This window comes from Sardina pilchardus, chromosome 22 (assembly GCF_963854185.1).
Source record: "Sardina pilchardus chromosome 22, fSarPil1.1, whole genome shotgun sequence".
Lineage (NCBI taxonomy): Eukaryota > Metazoa > Chordata > Actinopteri > Clupeiformes > Clupeidae > Sardina > Sardina pilchardus.
Genome location: NC_085015.1, coordinates 10,258,877 through 10,271,626, shown reverse-complemented (window position 1 = coordinate 10,271,626; position 12,750 = coordinate 10,258,877). Strand labels below are relative to the sequence as shown.

The window sequence follows — 12,750 nt, the reverse complement described above, 5'->3', positions numbered from 1 at the left end:
TTTGACCATATGTGTGGGCGTTGTCATTCATAACAGCTAAAGCTCTACTTTTTTACTGTCCTCTTTAGTTATCATTCTTGGTGTGAACGGCACTTTATTGCACTGACTGAGAGACACTGGTAGTGGCTACTAGTCTCCTCAACATCACCTAATGTGACCGTGCATGTAGAATGCAACTGCAAAGTATTTGGAGAGAAGAGGCACGCAGACACACTTCATTTGGATGGTCCCTGTTGACAATCATTTTGATGAATGTTAAGGTAAGGGGTTGGGTTTGGTTAAGGTGATGTTAGGTGAACAATTAGACAGGCTAAACCTGAATTCTAACAAACCATCTGCAGAGACTCTGCAGACAGACTATCCAAATAAAGTGTGACTAGGGAAATAGGCCTAGACCACCACCATCACCATCACCATCACCATCACCATCACCATCACCATCACCACCACCACCACCACCACCACCACCACCTGTCAAATTATGTACAGTAAATGTCATGGGACACAGTGGCTGTTCCTATGACATACTTCAGGAATGTAATTTGCGTGTTTGGTTTTCACCGAGCCCCATCAGGTAGGTCCCAGTGCAGCTCTTTCAAACATTGCGACAACAAATCAGAGGTGGGAACTTCTGTCAACCTTGCCAGTCTCAACAGCTGAATCACTGATTGACACAAAGAACCACAAAGTCAGACAGAATGACACACGAGAGTGAAAGAATGAGAACAGAATTCTGTAAACCTGAGTTACTATAGTGACAGACAGACGGAGAGAGAGGAGGGGGCAGTGAGAGACACACACAGAGAGAGAGAGAGAGAGAGAATGAGTGAGAGACAGAGAGAGAAACAATGGCTGGGAAAAAAATGAGCAGGACTGAGAGGGGCTTCAGTGTAAAGTGGAAATAGGTCATGAGACTTCAGCTATGTGTGTGTGTGTGTGTGTGTGTGTGTGTGTGTGTGTTCAATGGGGGAGGACTGAACATGTCAGTGCCTTTATTACATATAACATGAAGAGATTACCACAGCAGAATCAATTCTGCCTCACAGCACGCAATGCCAGGTCATTTGCAGTATGTCAAAGTATACCGCTGCAGATGGCATACATTGCATCCCCGTGCATTAGGACAGAACAAAGTTACTCTAGTCATCTTCAAACAACACACCCGTTTTGGTGGCACTTATCAAGATGTGCAATTAAGATACCTTCAACATTCAGATTTTAAATGCCCAGAGTAAGACCTGTGGTGGATTATTGCCCTTACTTTTTTCCAGAATTCCTTTCCTTTCGTGAAACTAAAAGCCCTGAAAACCACAGTCTGCAAAAGCCAAGAGATGAAGTTGACAGGTTTGCCGTTCCATTGAACAATATACAGTTCTGCCGTTCAGGATCAGCGAAATGACTCCACAAGCAGGAAAAAAATGGTGCTCTGTGTGGGAGATAATACTGCGACAACTGACTTCAATTCAGCACGTACGCCGTGGAGATGAAGACTCTGCAGCCGGAAACAAGCCTCTCAAAAATCCCTGCATGAAATTTTTATATGAGGCCTGGGGGAACGCCGTCGACTTTCCGTGCAGCCAAGCCCCCCAACGCCGTGAAAACTCAAAACAAAGGGCGAGGCTGGGCCCGGGGCGCTGCGAGGGGAGGTCCAGGTGTCCCAAGAATGACTCCACAGATCAGACATCACTAACCATATTTGCATGGGACTGCCCGTAAAAGCATGACGGGACAACTTGGACTTTGCACAGACATTTGACACAAGGAAGGCCATCGGTGGGTTTCACAGAGCGGCACTGTAGCTGGTAGTGATGTCGCTCCTGGGTGGGTGTGTGTGTGTGTGTGTGTGTGTGTGTGTGTGTGTGTGTGTGTGTGTGTGTGTGTGTGTGTGTAGGCTTGCAGCGCTTTTCTTTTTACACTGCATCTGTGTCGGTGACATTTCGCGGTTTTGGGCTTTAATTATATAACCGTAGAGAAAGGGGCCACAACACCCTTTCCTGGGATGAGCTTTGGTTTTAAAATCTCTTACCACTGTGTTGCGTAATCGGGCAGACAAAGCCTTTGTGGTATAAGACTAAACACAGGAGAGAGGAGCTTTTATGAGGATGTGTATTTGCAAATGACTCCACAAACAAGCGGGGTGATGTGGGAAAGACACACCCTGAGAATGACCCCGGCGTCAGTCGTTCTCGGTTTAGCCTGCACGAAATTCAAACTCAGAGACTCAACTTTGCAGTAGGGTGATAATGTGGGGCGGTCGCTCTAGAACAGCGAGCCTTTAGTTTCTGGTTCGTATCATTCTTTGAATAATGCAGGCCACGTTAATTTCATCTTAACTACTACCAGGATTCTGTGGTCGTTGTTGCTGTCAAAAAAAGCGCATTACTGAACGCAACCTTGAGGCCAATTCCATGGGGGTCCAGGCGAAGTTAATCGACGAGGAATGTTAGCCGTTTCAGCAATTCCATAGTCTGTGTGTTTAGTGCAAAGAAATTAGTAGGTTACGGGCTTGCGTGGTCAGACCCCAGCCAGGAAACCTAGTTCCCATGCGGAATCGATTGAAAAGCCCTGTAGCTGTAGCACAGCACGACAGTAATCTGTTGTCGTCCCAACCACACTCTGGACGTGGGCCATAGGCTACTGGTCATCAAGCAGCCTACTCACGAGAAAATGGACACGTCAAATGGATATTGACGGACTCTATTAAAAACTTTATTTATAAACGTATTGATTTTCACAGAAAAGTGACTGAATTTTATCCATTACGCACGCCACTCGTTTTCGCTCCCCAGCAGAAGCTGAATCCGTGCTTTAACCTTACCATATTTGTCTTAACTATGGGCTTTCTCTTTTCTTGGCTACACATCAGCGTGTAAACATGGAAGAACACCACAACCCCTGACAAGATAGCGCTCATGTTTGCACAGGCATGATCAAAACATGGGCTAAAGTAGTCTACTGCTTACCTACATCTAGTATTTAATGCACAATTACGCATTGACAATAGTTTTCTACAAAGTTTCACATTTGACTCGAAACTCAGTGCGACCAGATTCCCATGGCGCAAAGGTAAAAACTCCAGATGTCTGTCTGGATGGACCAAACGGCGGTTCGGTTAAGAAATACACTATGAAGTAGAAACACAGTAGCCATATCTACCAAACAACACAACGATTGATATGATTCTGTCGCGTTGCGCGTATTATTTTAACCAAAATGTGGCAACTCCGCAAGCCCCCGACACGAAGAAGGAAGAGTAGCTACAAGGAGCTAACGTTACATGTTAGGCTAATAACTAACAGTGAGATGGCTTAGGTCGTGACATGTCAACCAAAGGACTAAAAGCTCTCCTAATTGACCATTTCTTACCGGAATGGTCCATTGATCCTCCACCGTTCACGACGAGAGTAGAATACAGGTGTGGGTGCGTCTTCTCGAGGGCCAAACAGAGGTCTTGAAAGTGGTCTCTCTCCTTGCTCATCAGCATCTTAAGTAGAAGATCAACTTTTTCTGAGCTTGACGAGCAGTTGTTTTCCAATTCGAATCGCTCCACCTGGGTTAATGTACCTGTTTTGGCTAAAAACTCCACAACTCGTTCGGCATCTGTAATGGATTCCAACAAGTTTTGGTGGTACTGATCTAGCAACTCTTTGTGTTTAGGCTCCATTTCAGCTAGCGAAGTTCAGTGATTGACCCTTCAGCGAGTTAAAATTCTCAAAACGCAAAGGTTGAGAGAAAAAATAGTTCCGAATGATCACTTCGAAGAAAGTGGCGTTGACTGCATTGTTTTGAACAGCCGGGCTGAGTAGCTTTTCATCTCAAATTGAGAGAGACACAAGTAGCCATATTTGTTGTATAAAGCTGTTGACTTCACTAAAAAACTGAAATCCATTAATCCAACGGCAGAAAGCCCCACATCTCGCAGACTTTCAGAGAGAAACGACTCGAAGTTCGTTTGAAGGGCATTCTTGCGTTTCTTGCTCTTTCGAAGACGATATTTCCATTACTTAAACTACTCCAAAGTAACGTAACTCTTCAACAGCTTTCCCTCAACACAGCCAGCTCCGCCATGACTCGGCGGCTCAGCAGCTACAACCTACTGTCAATCAAAACTTGTGTAATGACCATGTAAAGTAAAAAATAGGCGGGGCTTCCGACCAAAATACCTGATTGTGGCTACTTGGATTGTTAAGGGTTCTAAAAGTTTGTTACTGTGTCAAATTAAAAACATGCATGTTGCGTTCTGCAGCCATGTCGAACACTTTGAGTCGATTTGCACATAGAAACCGAAGGCTATCACTGCCGACTGCAAAACAACAGACTCCGCCATGCACACACAGTAAAATGGCAATCATTAAACGACCCTAGACATCCACAGCCTGGACGAGACCACAGAAAATACGACGCAATTCCAAAAAAATCTAGATTTAAAGTCTGTCTCGGTGGAGAAAAAAAATGAAAACATCATATTTGTGCCACGCAATGTTTGCTTGCAAACTCAATGAGCCGGGTAAATGTTTTCTCTCTGTCCCCACATTTGTATCAGAAAGGCAGGACTAACCTGAGATGCCGAGACAGCCTTTTCATATTTGTCTAGCCTTCGGCGCATCAAACGCAGCAAGCTTTCTTCTGCTCCATATAATCCATCACAGCCACATGGAGACTCACTGGAGGCACAATCCACATCTGCTCTCCAATATTTCTTTAGAGAGCATGATTAACATGTGCAGAACGAAATGTTGCCTAACTGTGATGTTGGCTACCTAGGTGCGTAAAGTATAACTTTAAATAAATGTAGAGCCAAGCAGTTTAATGAGATGCTATTCCCATAATCCTGACATACATAAATATTTATCTGACTACTCTTTATTAATTGAAGGAGAGGAGTTTGGCCACATTTGAAAATTTGATGTCTAGCCTTAGTCTATAACACTATGATTAATTACTTGTAAATGCAGCCAATGCATGCAGATCACCCAGCTCTTTGTATAGCCTGCTGGAGGCTGAAAGAGGCAGGGGCATGTTATTGGCATAATCACAACACACCACGTTCCAACTATTACCCTTTAATATGGAGCCAATGTTGAGTTGTCTTGACACTATATTTATACTTCCCCATGCTGCTTTAATCTGTGCTCATTTGTACATAGCCTACAAAGCATTTAACCCTCTCAGTATGCTACCCCTCTCCTTTCCACCAAATACTACTTCCAGAATGTTCCTTTCCACTAAATTCTACTTCCAGAATGTTCTTATAGCAAGGAGGTGCGGCTTAATGACATTATTGTTGCAGAGAGGGTATTATGCAGAGCAGAATATTCATGTCTCCTTGGGGTCTGTCCTGTCATTTGAAGCCAGAGGACTTAGACTGTATAATTGGTGAAATTGCAAGCTTATCTATTTTACAAAAAAAATCTGAGCACAAATGATGTAATGTTGAAGTCCTCGGGAATCACAGGTTCACCTGCACACTTCCTAATTTGGGAGTTGTGATTTTCATATTTAAAAAAGAATGTCCTTCGATTGCAGTTGCAGTCCAGCCAAGCAAGTGCAGTGAATAGTAGGCCTACTGCATACAAAACAATCACATCAATAGCGGCCAACAGAGGCCAATAGCACCCTCATCTTCGTTTCTTGGTGTTTTGAGCCCCCAATGTTGTCTTCAAGGCAGCGCTGCCTGGAAGGCGCTAGGGTTAGGCATGGGTTAGGGTTAGGGGTAGGATTAAGTAAGGGATAACGGCCGACGAGGTGACCGGTTCGATGGAAATAATGGCTACTGGCTAGGTGGAGGTCTAGAACTCCGGCGACGTGCGAAGCACGGAGACGGAGTTACCTCCGCCGTGCCATTATTTCCATCGAACCGGTCGACCTCGAAGGCCGTTATCCCGGCTCTGGTTAGTTCTAAATGGCTGGTTGCTACGGCCAAAAGCCAGTCGTTAGTTCTATCTCTACCGTTGTCAAGCGGCCATATCCCAGGATTCTGATTAACTTTAACTTTGAAAGATCGCTACTTTTATAGCCTACATGACATCCAACTAGCTACAATCCACCTCCGTCATATGCTACAATGTTACTATGGTTCTGCACGTCTGCATTCAGCTTGGATGCAACTTGACAGTTCATTTAAACTTCGCAACGAGTTTGGCGAATTAATATTCAAGTGTGCTACGGGAACTACTTCAAAGGTAGCAGGTTATACGAAGTTAATGGCCACCCCATCAGCCAATCAGAGAAGAGAATTCCATTGTTGAGGGAGATAAGTGCCTTTAAGTCAACAGTGGCAGCGCTGCCTGGAAGACGACGTTGGGGGCTTAAAACACTCCGAGCAACAGTCTGGTGCCCAGTACATGTGCACGTGCCCAGTGCAGTAGATGTTCACTCTGTGTGGCTACACTGACTAGGTCCTCAAGAGGCCTCATGCAAAGTACACACACTTTGCATGCACACACACACACACACACACACACACACACACACACACACACACACACACACACACACACACACACACACACACACACACAGAGCACACATATACACACCACAAACACACACACTCTCTCTCTCTCACACACACACACACACAGACACACACACACCCTCTGTGTGGCTACACTGACAACTAGGTCCTCAAGAGGCCTCATGCAGAGTGCATTTTCTGCCCTGTAGCTATCAGTAACTTTGAACAAGAGGATGAAGCAACTTCACAAAGAAGATGGGCGTCCCATCTGAACTGGGATCTTGTTCAACTTATTCTCCATCGCGCTGTATCTGTCCGGTTATCTGTCCACTGGTTTTGTCTCTGCGGTGTACTAAGATAGATACTGCAAATATACATAGATGTTAGAAAGGTGTTAAAGGCACCCTTACCAGTTTTTTTTTACCATAACATAACGTTTCCAAAATAATTTTGGTGGCACATAACTTCATAATATGATGAGAGACACTTCTGCCATTGGCTGAGAGGCCCTCTGTAGGCGACTACCAACCTATAGCAACTTTCTAGTTTCAGGTAAGAAACTGTAGCCTGACTCTTGCCAGACCCTTGTAGTTCCGCCATGCTCCACCAGAGGCGTTTCGCTGAGCTCCACACAAGAGTCTGGGCTCGAGGGCAATGCAAACTCCTTCAAGGGAGCAAAAAATAATGAACCAATCAGGATCGCCGGAGGGGATTTCATAGATGTGACGTAGCGCCGAAGTGACTGTCTGATTCAAACAACAATGGCGGCACGCAGCGAGGAGTCTTGTGCTGACATTGATTCTGCTATGTCAACCGTTTTGTCGAATCTATCGAGTATTCATTCTTTAAAAGATGAACAGAGAATGGTTTTGAAGGCATTTATTGGTGGCAAGGATGTTTTCACTCTTCTTCCAACCGGGTTTGGCAAGAGCTTGAAGTAGCCTAGCACGTCATTCAAGACAACGGACAAGATAACGCACAATGGTTTATCAAATCACATGCAAGGATTTTTTTTACAAGGCCCCGCCTTCAGAAATACATCTCCTATCGACAAGTCCCAGATCCTTTTGTGAAGCTAAGCGAACTACAAGGATCTGGCGAGAGTCAGGTTAAAGAAACTGACCCCTATACGAAATAGAATTGCTAAAGAGATGCTATGCCACAGGAATTCGGAGATCTTTTTCTACAGGCTGGTGTCAGTGTATTCCCTCTAATGGCAGGGTCAGACTACGATTTTTTTGTCGCTCACGATTGTCGTTAACGATCTACCATGTCACACTATACGATTTTAGAACCATGAAAACCTCTCCGCGTCTTGGTCGGTAGAGTGGCCAGATTCACCGAAAGCATCGGTCGCGTCATACGACTCCCGTCAAATTTCTGACAAGCCAGTCTTTTTGTCGGGCTGTTTTAGAACGTTGTGAACGACAAATCACAAGTCGTGAAGCATTATAAGATTCACTCCGCGTTCGATGTCGTGCCTGACCATTTGAAATCGGTTACGACGCTTTAAACTTGTCGGTCACGACAAAAATTCGGGCTGATATCGTGTAATCTGACCAGGCCATAAATTATATCGGAATTATGTTCATTCTTTGCTGCAAAAGGCTCATTTATTATTGCGCTTCTCAACCAGATGGGGGACACCAAGAGCAAATTTTGTCAAGGGTGGCTTTAAAGAGGAATTATGCAGGTTTGAAATTGGATATTTCTTCGCTGTTCTGTCTCGTATTACATTTGCAGGTTTCTCCTACAGCTTTAGCATGTATATTTTACAACACTCCTCAATCGGTCAGTCAGTCTGCCTTTTCATGAGCATGATCGCGAGGCTGCAAGACTTTCTGTTTGTCAGTGCACCGGCCCGGTGGCACAAACTTGCAAGCATGTTTTTTTCCGCTCACAGGCGCTAGGGGGAAGTGAGACAGCCATCATTCAACCCGGAATAAGTGAAATAACCATTCCAATGACTCCGAAGCTGATCAGTTAAGGTAAATTAAGCTAAACAATTTGCATAGTTCACCTTTAAATTCTTTGTGCTACATACTGTAGGTAGGGGATTTTCTACAGTGGCTGATCAACAACCAAGATTTTACACTATTTTAGCCTATTTTATTGTACATTTTATTTTACTACATGACTAAAGATACAGCAATGCATAATTGTCTGGCAGCAGTCGCAAACTTGCTGCATGTTCTACCACAGATCCATAAGGATCCTTCATGGCAGTGGTACTCAATGTTTTGGAGGTGCTTCCAATTACTTTGGAGGTGGGGAATTTTCCAGCCCCACCTGACCCAATTAACCTGACAAAATGGTAACGTTAAAATATTAGTTAATATAGTTTATATAACGTTATATATATTTTTTTGCCACATTTAGGTTCCAAGTTACATTTACAGGCTCGTCGGATCAGATGTTAGCCTACTTTAATTTATATGCCAAACTATTTTGCTTTGAATTATAATCTTTCTTGTCAAAAATAAAGAAAGCCATTATTAAAGATAGGCACTAAAAAAAAATCATCACTAGTGGGGCCCTCCCCATACTTTGAGCACCGCTGCTTCATGGTATAACATGCACTGCCAGCAGCTTGAATACCCAACTAAAGCAGCAAAAACAACATTACCAACAAAGCAGCCTTCATGAGCATGCATTTGTCCCACTGATGTGGGCTCTAAGTCAATATCGTTTTTTGACATTTTACAAAATGTAGTGTGAAACATGATTGAAATTGACAATACAAATAATGTGAGTGCTACGCTTTCTTTTTTTCAATTGGCGTGTGAAAAATAATCAGGTCAAAATAAAAATCTAGCTAATTATGTGTCACACCAATTAAAATAATTCATTCTAGACTCATTATAAAGCAGAAATCTGTCACTCAATATGTTCCTTCTAGTCTGTCATTTTGTAAATTGTTTTGCAAATAAATTGAGTCAGACGGTTTTTTTGTTAATTGTTTTTTTAAATAACATTCACTGACCTCCACAAATGTCCTGCTGTGATATAATACAGCGGCCATTTAACAGAATTGGCTTCAATTCACCTTCAACTCAGGAACAAGGAGTATTCGGGGCACTCAGTTCTGTTCATTTCAGTTCCGAACAATTCAATCATGTAGCCTGTAATTCTTTACTGCTCTAAACTCCCAGTAAAGGAATCAAACGACGAACAACAATCCTTAGCAATTAGATACAATAGCTAAGATTGTAAGTAATCACATTGGATGATCAGTGATCTAATCCATGAATGACAAATTGCTTTTATCCATTTGTGGAGGGTTTGTGAAGGGTTTACCAGTTTCTCTCGGCACCAAAATGTCCCTCGGGCATCAAAAGATTACAGATTGATACATGAAGGTTAGTGCACAGGTCATGCATGCCCGTAGCCATCCCTATATAGCCTACAAGTATATTTGGGACACATCCGAACTATATAAAGACTGAGAAAAACTCAATGGTCCAATTTTCAGGAAGTGAGAGATTCGTGTCTGCACCATGGCAGTGAGAGGATGTCTTTTAGGTGAAACAATGCACTCTCATGGAACCCCAGAGGCTACTCTCTCTCTCCCTCTCCCTCTCTCTCCCTCTCTCTCTCTGTCTTCTTTCTCTCTATATCTCTGTCTCTCTCTCTCTGTCTATCTCCCTCTCTGTGTCTCTCTCTGTCTCCCTCTACGTGTCTCTCTCTCTATCCCTCTCTATCTCTCTCTCCTCTCTAGTCTCCTCTCTGATGCTGTATTTTTAGCAAAGCCCAGGCTGCTGTCATGCCACCCTGAGTTGCTTTGTGCCATCCATGAGAAGAGGGAGCTTACACCCCCCTCCACCTCTGCCAAACACTCACACACACACACACACACACACACACACACACACACACAGAGCATACATATACACACCATAAACACACTCTCTCTCTCTCACACACACATACACACACACACACACACACACACACACACACACACACACACACAGCGAGAGCATACATATACACACCATAAGCACACACTCTCTCTCTCTCTCTCGCACACACACACACACACACACACACACACACACAGCTAGAAAGAGAAAGAGAAAGGGGGAGAGAGAGAAAGAACAAGATGAGCAACCGAGTCATATAGATAAGGAGGACACATACAGTATGTACATGTTTGACACGTGTGCTTGGCACTTTTTCTGAACAGAAGTTGCCCATGGACTGGGAGGCTACATTAATAATCCAGGCCAAGGAGGGAATGGAAATTGGCTTTGAAGTGCAAAGCAGAATTTGGAGCAGAGCTTTCAAGGGTTCCCAAGCAGACAGTGCTGGATATTATGAGGAAGTAATTATTAAGCCATCACAACCTGAATTGAATTGCATTTTCATCTGTTCCCTTTTTTCAATAGAACCACATGCTGAAAGACACAGAGAGTGCGTTTCATGGCTTATGAGTAATGATATCTTTGCCAGCATTCGCTTCAGGAAACGACTGAAATCAATTTTTCAGCTTAATAAATCTGCTGATCGTTTTGCCTCTTTCATAAGAATGCCCATCATTTGTGCATTTTCATACTGATGCAACACTGGAAACCAAGCCCTACGGCACAATTTATACTCTTGGGGTGGTGGTGTTTGACAAGGGGGAGGAGGTATCTAAACAAAACATGACGTTCCATATTGCTTCTCTGTCATTATATTTGGAGCACAAAACAAAATGAGTAATACACTGTTCTGACATGAAACAAAGACAATGTGTATTGAGAAATATATCAGCCAATCAGCAGGATGCATAGACACATTCTACCTCTAATTGGTTGAGAATGTGATGCCAGACTTGTAGTTGTATACAAATCTTACATGCAATAACTGTAGCCATAATCCAGTGTCTTCCTAAAAATAGTATGATTGTTTTGGTAGAGAAGTACTGCAAAATGTAAGATCCTTAATCTTTCGACACAGGTGAGGATGCAATATATCTCTTCACTTCACAAATCGTTATACCGTTATTAGAAAAGATTAGCTGACATTGTATAGTTTGATTACAGAGAGTGCTTTTGATTGACTTGTGTCATTCATTTTACATGAATAGCTGAAAGCAATGACTTTTCAGTGTGAGTCATTTTGCAAAGGAAACTATTTCCCAAATGATTTTGCAAAGTGGTTTTATGGTTAGAGAGGGAAGGGAGCAGAAAATTCCTATTTCCAACCGTGGCCTCAAACATTAGTTCAGCATTCTTTAAAAAAATAAAATAAAATATCTTCAACAATTTGACAACATCATTATGATAACATACATTTCCTGAAAACAACGTTTTATATGTTGATCTTGCCCATATCACATGTCATTGACAAACATGCCTTGGCAAAGATATTTAACTTTCAGATTATAGAAGGCATAGCTAGTTGGGCATAAACTGCCAATATTAGATAGAGATCAAGGTTCAAGTTATTGCAGTGTTAGAACACAGAATATGGGTTAAGTTGAGTATAGAGCAAGACTTGTGAAGTCATGGTAACTTGGATATGAATATGACATGTGTGCCCCCTACTGGTCACAAATAGAGCTGCTATTTCTGCTCCACAGGCAATGGAGAGAGCAGAGCAATGCTGTTTGCACAGGAAGAAACTTTGATGGTATGAAACACCAATTGAGCCATGTAAATTCACTCATATCCTGGTGCATACAACAGAAGTGTTGAGAATGTAATTCCACATGGTTTAGGTCAACAGGCTCACCCTTAAACTTTCATAATTAATGTCTTGCTAACTGAATATTTGTATTCTGACTGCCATCTTGGGAACACCTACATAAGTTAACTGGCCTGACCAAATGACAATGTTATCACAAAATGGTGGATGCAGAACCAAGGGTGAAAAGGCTCGCAGTAGCCTACAATAGTCAGTGGGGCACCTACTCATCCTTGCTGCGACAGGGCTGCAGGTCTATGGCTGAAACCAGACGACTCTGAGAGCTCATTGCATCAGCTCAGGGCTGGCATATTTATCTAGACACTCTCCCGGTGAAATTGATTTCCGTTCAGCCAAAATCTCTTGAAATAATCACAATCACTTGTGACATGAACTGGGCATGACACAATGACAGGCAGAAGAGAACAGTTGAGGAACACTTGTACACAACCCCGGTCTGTGCTGATCACCAGAGTGTGCAACAACATGGACATGTATTTAGTCAAAAAATGAATAAACTGCTGCATTAAAAACCTTAGTTAACCTTAACTGGTTGCACCCTATGGAAATAGAAAAATTCAATGAAAATTGTCAATTTGATTCCAGATCATTTTTCACTGGAA

At 42.9% G+C, this 12,750-nt stretch overlaps 1 protein-coding gene across 2 annotated transcripts in view; it reads right to left on the bottom strand.

Annotated features, from left to right (window-relative positions):
* LOC134069863 (disks large homolog 5-like) overlaps positions 1–4,070 on the bottom strand; it is a 55,468-nt gene extending 51,398 nt beyond the window's left edge. For both annotated transcript variants that reach the window (XM_062525990.1, XM_062525991.1), the window contains exon 1: positions 3,367–4,070. In XM_062525990.1, the coding sequence (XP_062381974.1) occupies positions 3,367–3,664 (298 nt within the window). In that variant the 5' untranslated portion in view covers positions 3,665–4,070. The remainder of the gene's footprint in view (positions 1–3,366) is intronic.
* Positions 4,071–12,750: the final 8,680 nt, after the last annotated feature.